Source organism: Echiichthys vipera (genome assembly GCF_963691815.1).
Source record: "Echiichthys vipera genome assembly, chromosome: 12".
NCBI classification, from domain to species: Eukaryota; Metazoa; Chordata; class Actinopteri; order Perciformes; family Trachinidae; genus Echiichthys; species Echiichthys vipera.
Genome location: NC_139837.1, coordinates 1,071,681 through 1,091,239, shown reverse-complemented (window position 1 = coordinate 1,091,239; position 19,559 = coordinate 1,071,681). Strand labels below are relative to the sequence as shown.

General features: G+C 50.1%; 1 protein-coding gene across 2 annotated transcripts in view; it reads left to right on the top strand.

Moving 5' to 3' along the window:
• The window catches only part of syne3 (spectrin repeat containing, nuclear envelope family member 3), a 42,487-nt gene extending 24,217 nt beyond the window's left edge, over nucleotides 1-18,270 (top strand). For both annotated transcript variants that reach the window (XM_083924894.1, XM_083924893.1), the window contains 9 exons: nucleotides 205-348; nucleotides 2,242-2,376; nucleotides 6,904-7,065; nucleotides 9,143-9,315; nucleotides 9,724-10,360; nucleotides 11,502-11,645; nucleotides 12,564-12,749; nucleotides 14,300-14,350; nucleotides 17,470-18,270. In XM_083924894.1, the coding sequence (XP_083781020.1) occupies nucleotides 205-348; nucleotides 2,242-2,376; nucleotides 6,904-7,065; nucleotides 9,143-9,315; nucleotides 9,724-10,360; nucleotides 11,502-11,645; nucleotides 12,564-12,749; nucleotides 14,300-14,350; nucleotides 17,470-17,652 (1,815 nt within the window). In that variant the 3' untranslated portion in view covers nucleotides 17,653-18,270. The remainder of the gene's footprint in view (nucleotides 1-204; nucleotides 349-2,241; nucleotides 2,377-6,903; nucleotides 7,066-9,142; nucleotides 9,316-9,723; nucleotides 10,361-11,501; nucleotides 11,646-12,563; nucleotides 12,750-14,299; nucleotides 14,351-17,469) is intronic.
• The last annotated feature ends 1,289 nt before the right edge of the window (nucleotides 18,271-19,559 follow it).

Sequence of the window (19,559 nt, the reverse complement as noted above, 5' to 3'; positions counted from 1 at the left end):
TCTCTATTGGAGCGAGGCGAACACACACAGACACGCTTAATAATTACATCCTGCGCACCATTAAGCCCTGTCAGTTATTATTATTAAATTAAATGAGAAATATAATTACAGAATAGATATGAGATAAATCACTATAGGCTTGTTTCATTGTGGAGGAGACACGAGCGGCTGTATCACAACCTAATGATTCATTTTCCCACTCAGGGCTTAATCTCAAGAACCAAGGACTTTGGTGACGCCTACGAGCTGATCCGCTCGAGGCTGGCCGCCCTCCGGGACCAGCTGGTGGCAGCTGACGGCCTCCAGCCCGACATCCTGGCTAAGAAAAGCCAGTCAGACCAGTTCAGGGTGAGTTTATCCCGCTCCACACCGGGGCCGAGCCACAGCCAGTCAGAGTGTCTGTCATGTAGCCTCCAGCAGGTTATGCAGAGGAATCTGGAGCATGCAACTATTCTGAAGTAACGGTCGATGACGAGTGCAAAGATCAGAAAATGACGTTTTTGCACTGTAGAGACACGAGTGCTCGATGGATCAGATCACGTGCACTTAACATAACAGTCATTTGTGGAAGTATGCTGGAGTGCTGTAATGTGCTTTGCCTTCAGGCTGCCATTTCCGTTTACAATGAGAACCAGACTCCAGCGCCATACAACGGACAATGAACACACAGTGCCTGTGCTGTCAGAGTAAGGGTTCATAGAAAGCCAAGCGAGACGTGGTGTGGAACTTCTGGATGAGGAACTGTGATAAGGAGATGTGACCATCACCGCTCTTCCAGTAGAGCATCAAGTCTTCATCCGTGTAGGCGTCTGCAAAACATCACACCATCAGATCTACATGTACACTAGACTCCACACGCTGTAGTACCCATGCCAGGCCTGGAGGTGGCGCTGTAACTGCCACAGAAATACACCAACAACGGAGAAGAAGAGACGGGGAGACGCTGTGGAGAATCCAAACACCGGAGAGTTTCTCTCCAAATCCTCCTCCATCCTAGAGACAAACGTGTCCCTGGTTCTGGTCTTAGTGGAGACTTTGCTGCTGTTCTGGACTCTGATGCACCGATCACTCTGCAGTTAGTGTCCTCACTGAGCAGAGGGGGCTGCTGGGAGCCCCTTCACTCTGCAGTTAGTGTCCTCACTGAGCAGAGGGGGCTGCTGGGAGCCCCTTCACTCTGCAGTTAGTGTCCTCACTGAGCAGAGGGTGCTGCTGGGAGCCCCTTCACTCTGCAGTTAGTGTCCTCACTGAGCAGAGGGGGCTGCTGGGAGCCCCTTCACTCTGAAGTTAGTGTCCTCACTGAGCAGAGGGGGCTGCTGGGAGCCCCTTCACTCTGCAGTTAGTGTCCTCACTGAGCAGAGGGGGCTGCTGGGAGCCCCTTCACTCTGCAGTTAGTGTCCTCACTGAGCAGAGGGGGCTGCTGGGAGCCCCTTCACTCTGCAGTTAGTGTCCTCACTGAGCAGAGGGTGCTGCTGGGAGCCCCATCACTCTGCAGTTAGTGTCCTCACTGAGCAGAGGGGGCTGCTGGGAGCCCCTTCACTCTGCAGTTAGTGTCCTCACTGAGCAGAGGGGGCTGCTGGGAGCCCCTTCACTCTGCAGTTAGTGTCCTCACTGAGCAGAGGGGGCTGCTGGGAGCCCCATCACTCTGCAGTTAGTGTCCTCACTGAGCAGAGGGTGCTGCTGGGAGCCCCTTCCCCGTCCCAAAGCACTCCCAGGCGCCACTTTCTCACTACATTTAGAGACTTTTCACAGCTTCTTAGAACTGGATTTAGAAACAGAGCCTAGAGCAGTTTAGCTCCTTATTCAGAGCATCAGGGAAAAGGGAGACATCTGTGCTGGGCCTCATTCAGTCCCATGCATGTGGCTCAGAGTCCAGTTCAGGAAACAGTCTCTGGGTCAGTCTCTGTCCTCTCACGCAGCAGCACTGTTGTTATGTGACGCCGCGGGGTCAGAGGTCGGAGGTGGGGCAGTGACGCCGTCCTTTAACAAAGTCTGAGCTTTCACCGTCCAGACCACAACGCCATGGGGGGCGTTTTCAAATCTTCACACTCTGGGACCCGGTTTCTAAAGATCCTGTTTTCAGGAAAACCCGTCTCAGTGTGGACGGGCCCTAAGACAAGATGGTGCTGCCACTTCATCCTGAACACTGTAGTATCTAGATTAGATGGTTTTTAAATAATGTTAAGCAGCCTGATGCTTGAACTGATGTGTTATTTCCCACTGTGTGTCGTTGTGTGTCCTCAGGTGATCCAGAAGGACCTGGAGGACTGTGAAGCCCACATCACAGCCCTGGAGACTCTGGTCTCGTCCAGTCAGAGCAACAGGACTCAGTTTGAGAGGCTCTACGCCGACTGGAAACATCTTCACAAGGCAGCCAGGGTAAGACGGGTTCAGTGGGTACAGTTTGGACTAATTTCACCACAGTTAACGCTGCAGCCAGCCGTCTTCTTAAATGGTTATTCAGTCGCATTGGTTGAAACTACACAGACATGATCACATTGCATTGCACTTCTTTTAACTTGTTATTTTGGTTTGAAAGTCTGCAACTTTAAGACCCGACCCCGTTTAACCGGTTGAAAATGAGTGAGCGAGATGAGTAACAGTGATAACAGCAGCAGGAAGCGTCATGCCGGACCACGATCAGCAGAGACCTGCACACAGGACCACGGCAGCAGGCACCACCACCATCAGCAGAGACCTGCACACAGAACCACGGCAGCAGGCACCACCACCATCAGCAGAGACCTGCACACAGGACCACGGCAACAGGTACCACCACCATCAGCAGAGACCTACACACAGGACCACGGCAGCAGGCACCACCACCATCAGCAGAGACCTACACACAGGACCACGGCAGCAGGCACCACCACCATCAGCAGAGACCTGAGAGACGACAAAGCACAAACAACTCCGGGGAAGAAGCTGAATTAGTAACATGCAGTGATGAGACATGAATGATACAGACAGAGAGGAGAGAAGCTCAGAGGATCAGGAGCAGGATGATCCCCCGGCAGACGAGGCTACAGCAGCAGAATTACACGTTCATGCAGGCTCCAAGAGAAACTGAATGCAAATACCAACGTAGCTAAGGGCTCGTTAGCCCGAACTATGAGCTCTATCAAAGAGGAAAGGTTCATGTTTCACCCAGGATTACACTTAATACCTTCTTCAGTACAGATGTTCTGTAAGTTTGAATGTGAACTGCAGCTTGACTGCGAGGCAGAAACTCTAGTTTTACTTTTAAAGCAGGAGTACCCAGCCTTTTTTACGCTTGTTTTTTACAGCTCTACTTTTATATTTATCAACATCGACGAGACGAACCAGTCCCAAATCAGTGTCTGTCCCGTGATGAGTCATAAAGCCTCTGTTCTACAGCGCACGTGCTTTACATTTCACAGGAGGGAGGGATTACATGAGGTGTTAGTTCCTCATAATCAGCAGCGTAGAAAGTCTGAGCTCATCCGTCATTGTGAGAGTCAGACTCACATACTGTAGGTAGGCTGATCCAAATAGAGCTGACAGGCAAAAGACACGTCTGCTCCTGTGAGAGCATGTGTCAGAATTCACCCTTCATATCAGTGGGTTTCATCTGAAGAGAGAACATTTCCATCTGCACTGCAGCGGTGTCCAGGAGGAGTAGTGTTCCCATTCTGGAGGCGATGTCATCCACGTCTATGATGCGCCGAGCAGGAAGTTTGTGTATGAGGCGGCTGGCTGGCTCGACTGATGGAAACTCAGAAGCAATGCTCTCAACTCGCCCTGACACTGCATCCTTTGAAAGCAGCGCAGGTCCTGGTGCCGGGCGTGTCGTTAGACCTGGGCACGCAGGGCTACAGCCCCGGATCTCTGTGCCGTCTGAGGGCGCACTCCCACTGAACTCTGACGTTCTGTTTAACATTCATGAAAAACTAAACACAGAGGCGTTCACCAGGACAGCTACGCATTCACTTCCTGTTTGTTACCCAACATCTGCCGTCACTATGGCAACCACAGACGCTTTCAGCTGCAGGTGACCAGTTAACGCGTCGCCGGTTGAACCCAAACAGAGGAAACGTCCGTCGGAGCAGTGATGGTTTCTTGTTTGCTCAGTTTCAGGATTCAAAATTAGGTCTTATCGGATCGGAGCGTAGACTCGCACACTCGCTTAGACCTGATTCAGCGCTTTAGGCAGAATCAGAGACGCTTCTGTGACTGGTACCGAAAACACATCTCCGCTCAACGGTGCACATCAGGAGAGCCTGAGTTTGAGTTATTTTTATAACTTGGCCTATTTTTTTATTTATAATAGAAAGAGACGGCAGAAAAAGTAAGAGAGACAAGACAGCTGAGGTTCGAGTTTCCCAAACCTTCATCTTTCACATCAGACTTCCACAGAGAGGGACTCATTACTGTCCCCCGTCTGTCAAACCAGCGGGATCATCACTAACATCCTGCTGGAAAATGATCCGTAGAAAAGAGTGGGAACCCTGTCAGTGTCTCCCACCTGAGCGTTGTTAGGGAGTGATGTGACGGCAGACAATAATTCAAGGTACCAGAGTCCTGTGTGTCTTATGCTGAGGGAGTTTATCAATACTGAGAACAGGAGAGTCGTCAACACTAGTAGAGCGTCAGACTCCTCCTCATTTCCTCTGACCAAAAAAGGGCATGTATGTGTCGTTGTGGGGAGGGGCGTACGTTCATCTGGCTGACGTTTACCTCCGAGGAGAAGTGAGGGCCAGAGGCTAGCTGTCACTCAAGAGGCCACGCCCCTAATTATTCATAAACTTTAACCTCCAATAAAATAAAAACTAGCCCCTCCCCCTCAGCGTTGTCATGGAGACCTGAGCTAAACACACAGACTAGAATGTTCTTTTGTCCTTAAACAGGTTTAATGATGCTGTGTAAACGGCCTGTTTAACATGGGGCTCAATGAGAAACTGCTCTGTTATGAAACCTGCCCCTAGTGGACACTCAGAGAACTGACGCTGACGGAGCTTCCTGATTGGATCAAACAGGAAGTCTCTCTCTGTGGGCGGGGCTTGGCTCAACTGTATATTTACATCCTCCTTCATAAAGTTGGCTGAGAAAATCCACATGTTGCCGTGTTACCGTGTAAGCGTCCATGACTTCAGCTTTATATATTTTTAGATGGAAGCCTCCACTAAAGCCGGCTTCACTGCCTCTCCGCCTTTGACTGTTTTTTAAGTGATAGGATGTGAAGCTGTGAAGGCTGCTTCTCCCCTGCTGTTAGGCTTTATGGGACAATGGACTGTTGTGCTGCAAGCTGAGATTTCACTTCTAGAAGCTTCTTTTTCAAAGCTCACTTTCGGCCTGGGAAATCCCTCTCGTAGGTTTCGCTTGTGGTTTCAAAATGTCGGTCTAAGTTGCCTTTCTTTGCTGCCGTGATGAAGCACTTACATTTTTTACATTTACACGTTTTGTCCCCTCAACGATCACAGCGCTAAACAAAAATATGTCGATCATGGCTGTGTGCTGTCTGTATGTTGTTCTGGGGATGTGTGGGAAGAGGGTGGATCTGTTCTTTGTGGGGGAGAGGGTGTGTTATCTGTACATGATGTCCCTGTGTTTTTTAATATATGCTGCCATGGAAAAGAGAACTGACTCATGTGAAAACGATTATCCCCTGGCGGCAACGTCTTCTGCTATGACTGCACAGAGCCCCTCGCAGCACTGCAGTACCTGCATTTGATTTACGTCCATCCGTCCCGCGCCCAAACAGGTTCCCTGGCTAAAGTCTGGTTCCTTTGACCAGTGTGAGTGCAACCGTACCGCGTCTAGGAGCGGCACGCTTGCCGTCCACGGCCCGTTTGGGAGAGGTGGGCTTAAGTAAAGCACGTTTGCACGTGTACGAGCACAAGCGTGCGCACGTGTACGAGCACGAGGCCTACGGCGGTTCTGAGGTCATTTCCTGTGCGCCTGTTGGGACGTAGAAAAAAGAAGGAGGGACCATGCGCGGACATTTCAAACAATGGCGGTGAAAGGTTCACGTTGGTGTGATGCGGAGGTGGAGTGTTTACTGCAGATTTGGTCGATGAAAAGATTCAAAAACAGTCGACAAGACGCACAAAAACTCCGAGGTCTACGGAAAGATCTGGAAACAAAGCCACGCAACGCCATGACGTCATCAATGCGTGTGACGTGTTACGGCGTGATGACGTATAGGCAGCAAGAAGCATTCTCCGAGGCCCAGGTAGTGTGAGTACAGACGGGCCTGGAGGGGGGGACAAGGACCCTAAAGCACGGGGCACGGGACGGACGCATAGACAGTGATGCAGTTCCAGCCCTGGAGGCGGTTCTACAGCCCTGCAGCTCCATAAGATGGAATATCCAGCATAGCACGTCACCTTTAAAACGCTTCATATATGAAGGAATATCAACGGTTTAAAATAAAGACTGAACCTCACTGGTTTTTTATCCGCGCAGAGATGATATGAACCAACATACTCACTTCAACCCTGTGTTCATTACACTGAACATGCCTGAATCACACCGGGAACAGACTCAAATAAGCACCATTTGCATCATTTAAATGAAACTATGAGGCCTGGAACAACACATTGTTGAAGGGGGATTATCGAAGCCTCTGTGGAAATTTCAAAAGCCTGTCTGGCCGGTCTGTGCATGTTGTGGTTAACGAAATTAGGCTTTTTTTTGGTGGCAAACCTTCTGCTTTGCCTGGAGCACACTGCCAGCAGGATCCTCCAGCACGCTGTTGGCTGCCAGACTGGCACGGCACCAGCTGCCCGTCACTGGACCCCAGTCACACTAAGATTACATGGATCCATTATATTGGATGTAAAAACCACCTGTCGCAGCACTGGAATATTAAAGTTACTGTTGTATAATGATGTTTCCACCACGCCGCACACATTTCAGCTGCTTTCTTTGATCTCTTGTTTGCAGGTGAAGGTGCACGAGAGCGAGGACAGCATCACGGACCATGAGAGCTTTCACGACAGCCTGCTGAACGTAGAGAAGTGGCTGATGATCATGAAGCAGAAGCTGGAGTCCTTCCACAGCCCCGCAGGAGAGTGGAGCATAGAGGGCCGCCAGCACGAAGCTGAGGTGTGTGTGTGTGTGCGTGTGTGTGTATTTGTGTGTGTGTGCGCGTGTGTGTGAGTGTGTGTCAAAATGAGCATGGAGTAGTGTATAATATAGACTGTATAAAAAATAGATGTTGCATACCCTTCGGGGGTCCGTTCTCTCACCTTGATCCAGTCGTCCTCGCCTACAGGAGTCTCCATCTTGTCAGACTTTGACTCCGCCTCATTTCCTCTGCTCAAAAAAGGGCATGTATGTGACGTTGGGGGGAGGGGCGTACGTCCATCTGGCTGATGTTTACCTCCGAGGAGAAGTGAGGGCCAGAGGCTAGCTGTCAATCAAGACGCCACGCTCCTAATTATTCATAAACTTTAACCTCCAATCAAATAAAAACTAGCCTGGTTGCCAGGTTGGTCAGACCCGGCCCAGTAGCTCCAGGAGACCGGAGTCTGTTTGAGCCTGTTTGAACCCGTCCCCTCCAGAAAATCACAGCATAAAAACAAGGATTAGAGGAGTTTGACTGACAGTTAGCGTTAGCCGTTAGCCGTTCCAGCTAAGTGCAGATGAAAGTGATGTTAGCATCCAGGAGCAGCGTAGCCATGTGGGCGTGCGTTTGAATGGCGTTCCTCTCCTTTCTCTCAGTCCATGGAGTGAATGCTCGGCCTATAGTGACTCTGGTTGTTGCCCGTCTCTGCTCACTCAGCTGCTGGGACAAAGAACGCCCCCTTCACTGAGGCTCCCAAGCAGCTGCAGGATTGGCTAACTCCATTTCACCCAGTGCCAGCCTACAGTAGCTGCACCCAACAACAGGCAACCCTGGCAACCAGCAACGCCCAACGCTATTGGCTGCTACAATGATGAATATAATTCAGACTAAACATATTTTTTATGGAAAAGCAACACTTTCTTTCTTTAAATTTAGCTTTTAATCAATATTCTACATGTTGAACCTGTAATTAGGAGCCTGGCAGCCCACAGTGACCTACAGTGATGAGCCCAGTCGTGAATTTGAATGGGAATACCCGAGAGACTCAAAATGACAGTGTTCATTATGACACTGACCTCCCCGCCGCTCTCACCGCCGCCACCTCTGCATTTCATTATCTCAGAGCTTTGTTACACGACGCTCCGTCACTGTTCAGGAGCGCTGCTCTCTTTTACACTTCAGTGGACATCAAACACACGAAGCAGTGTGCAGAAGCGTTTCTTTAGAGTTCCTTTAGTATCAGCCTAAAACAGACGCTGTGAGAATACAGGAGAGGAGAAACCCGCTCCAACGACACACTGTTGGTTCAGTGTGTTTGCCCGTATTAAACCGCAGCGCGGAGGAGTATGTGCTCTTCACCGCGGATAGGAACGGATGTGTTGAAGTTGGTACTCTTACTCATCCAGCAATGGGAGAGTGATGCAAAGCTGCATTCAGAACAGCATGAATGTGTCTGTTTCTGACCGCATGTTCCCTAAAGTATGTGATTTACATCTTAAACCCAATGTTTCCTGTGTCAGTGCGCTCATATATGTGTGTTTAGCTCAGATCTCCATGACAACACTGAGGGGGAGGGGCTAGTTTTTATTATATCGGAGGTTAAAGTGTATGAATAATTGGGGGCGTGGCCTCTTGAGTGACAGCTAGCCTCTGGCCCTCACTTCTCCTCGGAGGTAAACGTCAGCCAGATGGACGTAGGCCCCTCCCCCCAACGTCACATACATGCCCTTTTTTGGGCAGAGGAAATGAGGCGGAGTCAAAGTCTGACAAGATGGAGACTCCTGTAGGCGAGGACGACTGGATCAAGGTCAGAGAACGGACCTGACGGAGACGCTACGTCTGTTTTTATACAGTATGAGTCTGCAGGACGCCGTATTACAGGGGCGGGACTTCCCACCCCTATGCAAAACCATAAAAATGTGTATTGAACCATGGAGGGTGCACCAAATGGTTGGAAAATATATTGAGAAGCGTGGAGTCCCTACTGATTAATATGAAAATCTACCCGTGCAATGATGTCACACTGTTTGAACTTCACGACTGCGTCAGGGATAAATTAACTCAGTGTGCTTTTCACTTCCTGTCTCTGACCGCCACCTTCGTCCTTGTCCACAGAGAGCACTGGGAGAGTTCCCAGAGAAGGAGCTCCAGCTGCAGCAGATGGAGGTCCAGGGTCAGGGGGTTCTGGAGAGGACCTCAGAGGAGGGGCGGATCCACATTCTGCGAGACATTAAGCGCCTGCGGGAGTCCTGGTTGGCCCTGTACAACATGAGCCTCAATCTTCACAGGTACCTGAAACAACAGGATTATGAGTGGGCTCAGTCCCACTGATCCCTCTGACGGTGTTGTCTACCGGGGACGGGTGCATGTTACTTTAATTACACGATTCTCACGCAAAGAGCAGCAGAAGTTCTGGGTTACATTACTCATTCACTCATTATGGGGCGGCTCATGGTTAAAGTTTGAACGTGTAGAACGATCAGAACGGCTCCATCTAGAGTCTCAAGATCGTCGTCCCAACAACAAAAAAGAAGTCCAGCAGTGGGGTTGCCAAGTTGGTCAGACCCGGCCCAGTAGCTCCAGGAGACCGGAGTGAGAAATTAGAAGTGTTGCTTCAAATGAAATAATTCAAATGTGCTTTGATGCATCAGGCTGACGGGGGATTGAACCTGTGAGTGTCTCTCTTTCTCTGCCAGGCTGCTGGACGGCTCCGCGGAGCACGCCGAGTCTGACCTGTGGGGTGTTGGAGGCCTGTCTGTAGAGCGCACATCCCTGACAACCTTGACGACACAGCTCAGTCGTGGGGAGGGGGACAGTCCGCTCAGGGCGGGGGGCTCCAGCAGCCAGAGAGGCCAACAACAAGACGACCCAGCAGAGACGTATGGAGCCTCGGCCGGCTCCGGACGTGGAAGAGGAGTAAGTCTGGAGGGAGAGGCCGCAGAGGGGCTGGTGACAGGGCAGGGGGGGGGCCTCATTCTGCTTGGGCAAGACCGCAAACATCTCAGCCCATCTAGCACCGGCGAGGACAGTGGACAGGCCTTTAAAGGAGACCGGGTAGATTCCTCTGCCTGGAGCGTCGGCAGCAGAGCCGGCCGGAAAGGTGCGGAAAAGTCCCCCACCGATGGGAGCCCTGACCGGGAGGAATCACCAGGGCGCAGCAGCAGCATGTTGGCTGGAGACGCAGCATTAAACACACGGGTCAGCTACGATGAGAGCAGGACAGGTGGAGGCAGCGTGGAGGCAGGGGAAGGCCGGAGCCCCGGGGGAGGAGCGTTCATGCTGTTCAGGAGGAACCAGAGCGAGCAAGCAGCCACATCACAGACGACGACCACGGTAAGGCCTTTACTCTTACGACTGTACTGTTTGATTATGGGCCATTCTGCTGTTCCAGTTTTTCATGTTTTCCTTGCTACTGTAAGAGATGATTTCATAGATAAGTCAGGGCGCACTCCCACTGTGCCTCCGTCCCGTGCCCCAGCACGTTTCACAGCTAAAGTCTGGTTCCTTTGACCAGTGTGAGTGCAACCGCACCACGTCTAGGAGCGGCACGCTTGCCGTCCACGGCCCGTTTGGGAGAGGTTGGCTTTAGTAAAGCACGTTTGCACGTGTACGAGCACGAGCGTGCGCAGGTGTACGAGCACGAGGCCTACGGCGGTTCTGAGGTCATTTCCTGTGCGCCTGTTGGGACGTAGAAAAAAGAAGGAGGGACCATGCGCGGACATTTCAAACAATGGCGGTGAAAGGTTCACGTTGGTGTGATGCGGAGGTGGAGTGTTTACTGCAGATTTGGTCGATGAAAAGATTCAAAAACAGTCGACAAGACGCACAAAAACTCCGAGGTCTACGGAAAGATCTGGAAACAAAGCCACGCATCGCCATGACGTCATCAATGCGTGTGACGTGTTACGGCGTGATGACGTATAGGCAGCAAGAAGCATTCTCCGAGGCCCAGGTAGTGTGAGTACAAACGGGCCTGGAGGGGGGGACAAGGACCCTAAAGCACGGGGCACGGGACGCACGCACAGTGGGAGGGCGCTCTTACAGCCACGGACGGCACAAGAGTTGGAACCCAGACTCATTTCGGCATCACAGCGCTCTTAAATTAGGTATCGAACGACAGGATTAGTCATAAAGAAATGTTATAGTGAGTCCAGAGCTTAACATTGGTTCCATGATTGATGCAGCATCAGTCGTGAGGTGTTTATTCTGCCGTCTCTTCAGTTGTAGTTGCAGGATATTGATGAACTCTGAGTGGCTGTACTCACCTTTGCACCCATTTTGCACTCGTCTGGCAAAATAATTGAAAATGAAAATCGAAGCACAGAAATCGACCTTTGTCACTGATGGAGTTTTGTACATCAGCCAACTCTCCCCACTCCAAATCCAAGGAGGGCACAAAATGACTGTTTTCTTGTTGATGGTGTGTTTAACGTGTGCCGTGCGAGGCTTTAACGAGTTGTTTGGGGATTTATAGGGCGGCACAGGACGGTACAAGTCCAGGAGTCTGGAGTTTGAGGCCTGGCTGTCCAAAGAGAATGAACTCCTCTCAGGGATCCTCGTCACCAGGGGAGCCACACTCGGCACCAAGGAACTCAGGGTCCGGCAGGAGACGCTCCAGGTCAGTGTCTGTGAAGATGTTTGTGTTTGTAGCCTTCATACATCAGCAGATGTGTCACAGTCAAGCCCCCAACGCCACAGACTGGATAAAAAGAGACGTAGCATCTCCGTCAGGTCCGTTCTCTAACTTGATCCAATCGTCCTCGCCTACAGGAGTCTCCATCTTGTCAGACTTTGACTCCTCTGACCAAAAAGGGCATGTATGTGACATTGGGGGGAGGGGCGTACGTCCATCTGGCTGACGTTTACCTCCGAGGAGAAGTGAGGGCCAGAGGCTAGCTGTCACTCAAGAGGCCACGCCCCTAAAAGCGTCAGTTCTCTGAGTGTCCACTAGGGGCAGGTTTCATAACAGAGCAGTTTCTCATTGAGCCCCATGTTAAACAGGCCGTTTACACAGCATCATTAAACCTGTTTAAGGACAAAAGAACATTCTAGTCGGTGTGTTAAGCTCACATCTCCATGACAACACTGAGGGGGAGGGGCTAGTTTTTATTTTATTGGAGGTTAAAGTTTATGAATAATTAGGGGCGTGGTCTCTTGAGTGACAGCTAGCCTCTGGCCCTCACTTCTCCTCGGAGGTAAACGTCAGCCAGATGGACGTACGCCCCTCCCCCCAATGTCACATACATGCCCTTTTTTGGTCAGAGGAAATGAGGCGGAGTCAAAGTCTGACAAGACGGAGACTCCTGTAGGCGAGGACGACTGGATCAAGTTAGAGAATGGACCCCATCCACTCTAGGAGCCAAAACAATGATCCTGCGCTGATGTGTGAATATTCCTAATGTTAGCGTTCAGTAAACAAACTGATGTTTAGCCACATTATGCTAACCTGTGAGTAACTCATGCTGCTCATCAGTCACACACCAGTTCCCTCTTCTGGTCCAGCGTACCTCAAACCGTGTGCTGTGTCCCTCTGCAGGCTCTGAGGGGTCGAGTGGACTGGGGTCAGGAGCAGTTCCAGCTGTTGCTCCAGGAGCGTGAGAGCAGCGAGGCTGGTTCTGGAGCAGCAGAGGACGTGGGCCTGGAGGAACTCCGCTACCGCTGGATGCTCTACAAGTCCAAACTGAAGGATGTGGGAGAGCTCCGGGTCAGGGCCGGTGCCAAGGTGAGAGGACGTTCATCTTTGCTGAGTCAGTTCATGTACGCACTACGCAATGACCCTGAATGTACCTCAGGCTGTCAGCACCAAACTCATGAGGGTCACATGACTTTCTTAAGGGTGCACTCCCACTGTGCCTCCGTACCGTGCCCCAGCACGTTTCACAGCTAAAGTCTGGTTCCTTTGACCAGTGTGAGTGCAACCGTACCGCGTCTAGGAGCGGCACGCTTGCCGTCCACGGCCCGTTTGGGAGAGGTGGGCTTTAGTAAAGCACGTGCGCACGTGTACGGGCACGAGGCCTACGGCGGTTCTGAGGTCATTTCCTGTGCGCCTGTTGGGACGTAGAAAAAAGAAGGAGGGACCATGCGCGGACATTTCAAACAATGGCGTTGAAAGGTTCACGTTGGTGTGATGCGGAGGTGGAGTGTTTACTGCAGATTTGGTCGATGAAAATAGGGGGAGGGCGCTCTGAGACTAAAGGCCCATTCCCACTCTAGGGTAAATACAGATACGGACCCTTTCATCTGGTCCAGGAGGTGGTCTTGTCCGTCGCATCTGAGCTCACATTCTACATATTCAACGTTTAACTCTGCATTAATAGAAGCTCAGCACATCGTTCCTCTTCTGTACAACGGCGCCCTCTGGTGGGCTCCTGCAGAACGCCACCTGTGCCCCCCCCCCCCCGCTTTTGTTTGCTCTGGTTTCATTTGTGATTGAACCTGATTTTAAACACACTCTGCACGTTCTGATGTGTCTTCACTTCAGTGTGTTGTTGAGGCTCTCCTCCTCTTGGTGCACTGTTGTTTTGTAACCACCAGGTGGCGACGTCACATCATTTAGAGCAGAGGAGTCAAACTCCAGCTCACAGTGGGCCGAGTTTAAAACCTGGGACAAAGTTGCCAAACTCAATATTTCAAATCAAATCAACTTTTATTTTATTTATTTGGTGCTTTTCATACAGAAAGTGTCAAATTACAGAGACGTACAGAAAAAGAGAAACATCAAATAAAATCAGGAGAAGGAAGTTAAAAGAACCCGCAGTCATGCACAGAGACACACACACACGGCCACGCGGACACACACACACACACACACACACCTACACAAACACTAGCTGTCACTACAGAGACATGGCCGGGCAGTGAGACCTGAGGTACAGAGGAGGCTAGAGGAAGCTCCCTTTGGGGGGGGGGGGGGGGGGGCAACCACACCGGGAGAGATCCCAGTCCAAGGTCACAGGGAGCACCGCCACAGAGACCCCCCCAACCCGGGCACCTGGATGTGCTTTATACTCGCGGGCCAGCTCTCACAGAACCTGGATATGATCTTAGGGCCAAATATAATTACACCACGGGCCAGATTTGGCCCACGGGCCTGAGTTTGACACCCCTTACTTAGAGAGTTGCTCAGTGAACCTGCAGATATGGAAGAACCATATAAAACTCAACTGTATGCAACATGACACTGACCTGTCACCTGTAATTATTCTGATGGTACATTTCAGTTGTTGAACAGCAAACGTTGTGAAGTGACTCAGATACTTTGTCTCTCTGCAGAAAGTCCAAACCAAACACGAGGAGCCGCCGACGGAAGAGAAGCTGCAAAAGGTCAGTCACCATCGCTGGGCAGCACATTTGTGGCTCTGCTTAACACTGAGGTTAGGATCACGCAACGGGTCAGGGGTGAAAAGGGTGAGATGGATACGGGGAGGGGGGGGGGGCATGCTTTCGCCCCCTGGAAGTAAATGTTGAATCTTATTTAAAAGCATTAATCTGATGCATTTTGAGAGTTGAATCAATATGAATGTTTAAAAGAGTAACTTTCTATACATTATGGTCCATATGTGCTTTTTGAAAGTTAAAGTTTCTTCTAATCAGACAAGTTAGGACGTCCTCTCCCCGTTTCCTTTCCTTTAGGGTCCTTGTCCCCCCCTCCAGGCCCGTTTGTACTCACACTACCTGGGCCTCGGCGAATGCTTCTTGCTGCCTATACGTCATCACGCCGTAACACGTCACACGCATTGATGACGTCATGGCGATGCGTTGCTTTTCGTACACTTGCAAATGTGCTTTACTAAAGCCCACCTCTCCCAAAAGGGCCGTGGTCAAAGGAGCCAGACTTTAGCGTTGAAAATGTTTGGGCACGGGACGGAGGAACAGTGGGAGTGCGCCCTAATATCGCCCGCCCCTAGGTGAACATCACCCATCATCGTATCGGCCGATAAAACCGTGTATCTCTAGTTTAAGTCCAAACTAGTGTGGTGGAGGATCAGGGAGGGGAAACGCTTGAATTCAAAACGTCTGTGACCGTCTTAAATATCTTTCTGCAAACACTGGACATGTGGGAATGTCCCAGAGCCGAACACCTGACCTGACCACCCAGGACTTGGCATCAAGTGAAGCATATCAAACCCCCCCCCCCCCCCCCCCCCCACATTCATTATGAAGCAGTGGTGAGCAGATGAAAGCCCCCTGCTGACCCCTCCGAACATTCCTGATCTGTTCACACGCTCGTCCCCCGCTCAGGGCTTTTATCAGCCTTTACTCCAGGAGAGGGAGCTCCACTGTGTTATTGATGGTTTGTTGAGTCACTGCATTAAAAATATATATTTTCTCGTGCCCTGAAGCAAAAACAGCCTCCGTTTAGCAGCTTTACCAGATTAATTGATGTGCAGGGAAAACTCTGAAGGTTCAGTTTTTTAAATCCAGAAAACTGAAATGACAGAATCAACAGAATACACCACCTGCAGCTTCATGGTTTTGTAGCAGTAGTAAGAAACAAGTGTATCAGCTCTTTCACCTGTGTTTGCTTTCCCTCTCCCAGTGTTCTCGGTCCGGGTTACTCCCAGATCTGAACCCTCATCTACTGATTAACACAACAATAAAAAGTCACTGAGCTCAAATAAGACTCAGTCTACAGCCCCAGGTCTGTGAGGTTGCACTTAGATTTACAGTGACAATGCTAACATAGCATTCCTGCTAGCTTCCAAACAGATGATCTGCTTCTATCAGTGAGCCTAAACGTGTGTTAAAGTGTCCTCTAGGAGCCGAAACGTGTGCTAAAGTGTCCTCTAGGAGCCGAAACGTGTGCTAAAGTGTCCTCTAGGAGCATAAACGTGTGCTAAAGTGTCCTCTAGGAGCCGAAACTTGTGCCAAAGTGTCCTCTAGGAGCATAAACGTGTGTTAAAGTGTCCTCTAGGAGCATAAACGTGTGTTAAAGTGTCCTCTAGGAGCATAAACGTGTGTTAAAGTGTCCTCTAGGAGCATAAACGTGTGCTAAAGTGCCCTCTAGGAGCTAAAACGTGTGCTAAAGTGTCCTCTAGGAGCATCAACATGTGCTAAAGTGTCCTCTAGGAGCATAAACGTGTGTTAGTGTGTCCTCTAGGAGCATAAACGTGTGCTAAAGCCGGGTGCATTAGTGTTTGATGCTGAGTGACTTCGGTCCACTTTAACACTCACTCCTCTGCAGTGAGGCCGGGGAACGCAGTGTTCAGAAGGTGAGTGAAGAGCGTGGGCGGGAAAAACATGATTCACACAAGTGTGAGAGAGACGGGAGCGAGTGCGTCTCTGAGTGTGTGGGTGAACGGCCTCTGCGTTCTCAGGATCGTCCACATCTCATCAGGTTTTTAAACGTGTTTACAGAGTTTCAGAGAAAACGAATGAACAGAGTCAACAAAGATGAATCTGGACGTGCAGTCGTCAGGGCAGCAGTTCTTTGTAGTTTCATTTATAAGATGCAGCGAAAGAGAAGCCGACTCATTTATAAAAGGCAGAAGAAGAGAAGAGAGATGAACGCGAGGTTCAATCACTGCGATGATGAAATGCAGTGTCGTCCCAAAAGCTCTGATAGAAATCATGATGCTGAGTCAGAAAACAGCAGAAACTAATAAAATAAAATAAAATACAAGCAGCACAATCTGAGGTATTGTATCTGAACTTACCTGTTATACGTATAAACAATCTAATTACCGATAGATACTCCTTTATATATTGATGATTGAATTTGCTTATCATTCATTCAATTCGTCCCGTGCTTTAGGGGCACGGGACGGGGGCTTTAGGAAATGACCTCAGAAGATTCAAAAACAGTCGACAAGACGCACAAAAACTCAGAGGTCTACGGAAAGATCTGGAAACAAAGCCACGCATCGCCATGACGTCATCAATGCGTGTGACGTGTTACGGCGTGATGACGTATAGGCAGCAAGAAGCATTCTCCGAGGCCCAGGTAGTGTGAGTACAAACGGGCCTGGAGGGGGGACAAGGACCCTAAAGCACGGGGCACGGGACGGAGGCACAGTGGGAGGGCGCCCTGAGTCTGGATAGTTTGAGGTGTGTTTCCGTTTGGGTCGAATCCCCAGATTGAGGCGGGTCGATCTCGCCCAAACGCCCCTAATGTGCACGTGAGCCTCTGGAGGGTCCGTGTGTTCCCCTGTGGGAGAGCAGGGACGTGTTTCTCCCCTGAGAGGCGCCGGCTGCTGATTGGACGGAGTTCTCAGCAGGATGTGACATGTGGTCGAACAGACGCCACAACAACACGGAGAAGTAGAGGAGACGCTTTTATCTGAATCCCTCTGGTCACATTTGACCTGAATGGAAACTCCTTTGGATGTAAACTGCCACCTGACTGGTTGGTGGAGGCGTAAAACCACAACATGCTAGTTCTAGTTAGCGATGAAAGCTACATCTGACATGTATGTGTGTGTGTGTGTGTGTTGTCGTTGCAGAAGCCCGGGCTGCTGCAGCGCGTGTGTCGGCTGGCGCTCCCTCTCTGGCTGCTCCTGCTGGCGCTGCTGCTCCTGGCCTTCCTGCTGCCCCTCATGGACGAAGGCAGCAGCTGCTCCCTCTCCAACAACTTCGCCCGATCCTTCAACATCATGCTCCGCTACGACGGACCGCCCCCCACATAAGAGGACCTCGTCCCTCTCTCCGGCAGCGGCTGACGCTCTGATGGACCACAGCTAACGTAGGAGACGTTGACCCCTGTCCTCTGATCATCGTGCGTCACCGCAACACAACCTTCAGTTCGATCCAAAGGCTTCGCAGCAAACCTGACACTCGTCAGTCTCGCTAATCGCTTTGCTAACACCGCTGATGCTTTCACATCTTCCTATTAGGATGCACCTCCGTCTGTGGAGGAGGCCGTAACCAAACAGTCCCAACACGACCACGGAAGTTCACAGAATTATAAACTTTATAAACTGTAGCAGCAACAACAACTTTATCAGCTTCGCTCCGGTCGAACGACAGAAAACACGCCTCTACGCGCTCGTGGAGCCTGGTGTTTGTTTCCCAACAAGCCACAGCGCCCGTATCTTCCTGTTTACAGTTCGTGCACACGCTACGGACCCCCCCCCCCCGATCATGTTACAATATCACAGGCCTCAAGCTAGCATACACTAAATGACGTTAGCAGTTGCTATCTCTGAGTGAGTTAGCCTAGCTCCATGTAGCATTTACTCCATGCTGTTTATTGATGAGAGAAGACAAAGGGCGCGTTTACAGGAAACTGGTGCACGTGCACTGACGAGCACTCAATGGGAGGGAGGGAGGGGCTCGGTGGTAGAGGGGGAGGGGCTCTGTCAAAGAGGGGGAGGGGCGTGAGAGTTGGAAACATTCAAAATTCGTCTGAATCAACTCCAACTCACTGCAGTTTTAAATATGGGAGTCGGCTTTTATTGAGACAAATCCTCTAAATCATGAAATCACTTTGCTTTAATAATCAAAACAACTCATCATCAGTGCTTGTTGAAGTCACTTTACGTGTGTTTACACCAAAAGGTTTACATATTTTTATTTCTACAAACCAATTAATTCAGTTTGAAACTATTTTTTAATTCACAAAAACCAACAAATCTCTTTAAAACATTAAATGATTCTGAAACGTGCGAGTTTTTCTCATCGGACAAGAAAAATCATCTTTTTCAACGCAAACAAAAGGAGAAACAAATAAATATAAGTGTAAATATAATGACTGTTTAAGTCCAAACCAAAGACCGCGGACACTTTATCACTTTGAATGACGTACAAACTTCCTCCCTGAGCTAAACTCATGTTTCAGCTAATGTTGTGCTAATGCTAATGCTACGTGCAATGCTAACACGGTGCTTTACACTTTAATTATGTTGAAGCTGTTTTAAAGATTTTAAGGCCAAAAATGACTTTGTGTTCCTGATGTAATGAAGTCAACCCGGACTCACAACGTTCACAGAGAGAGCGACCCCTCTGACTGAGCAGGGACGGGGAGAGAGGATGTTACAAACATCACTTTCATCTGCACTTAGCTGGAACGGCTAACGCTAACGCTAACGCTAACTGTCAGTCAAACTCCTCTAATCCTTGTTTGGATGCTGTGATTTTCTGGAGGGGACGGGTTCAAACAGGCTCAAACAGACTCCGCTCTCCTGGAGCTACTGGGCCGGGTCTGACCAACCTGGCAACCCCACTGCTGGACTTCTTTTTTGTTGTTGAGATGACGATCTGGAGACTCTAGAGGAAGCTTCTCTTCTCATTCAACACATTCAACCTTTTACTGCAGCTTTAGTTTGGAATTGAAAGAGGAAGAAGAAGAAGTTCTCCACTTTCTCTCGGCTCTAAAGAGAAAAGTGCGTCCACGTTAGGACCGATGTGCTTTTAGTCTGATTTTAGATTCAGCTGAGAGGGAACAGAAGTCTGTTGAGTCTGAAGCAGAGCTGCTGTTTGAGTCAGTCAGACACGAACCCTGGTCGTGAACGACACCGTAGCACCATAGCTGTTGTGCGTCTGCCGTCGCTCTGCCTCACTTCCGCGTTTCCCTTCAGTCGTTCAGCGAATTTTA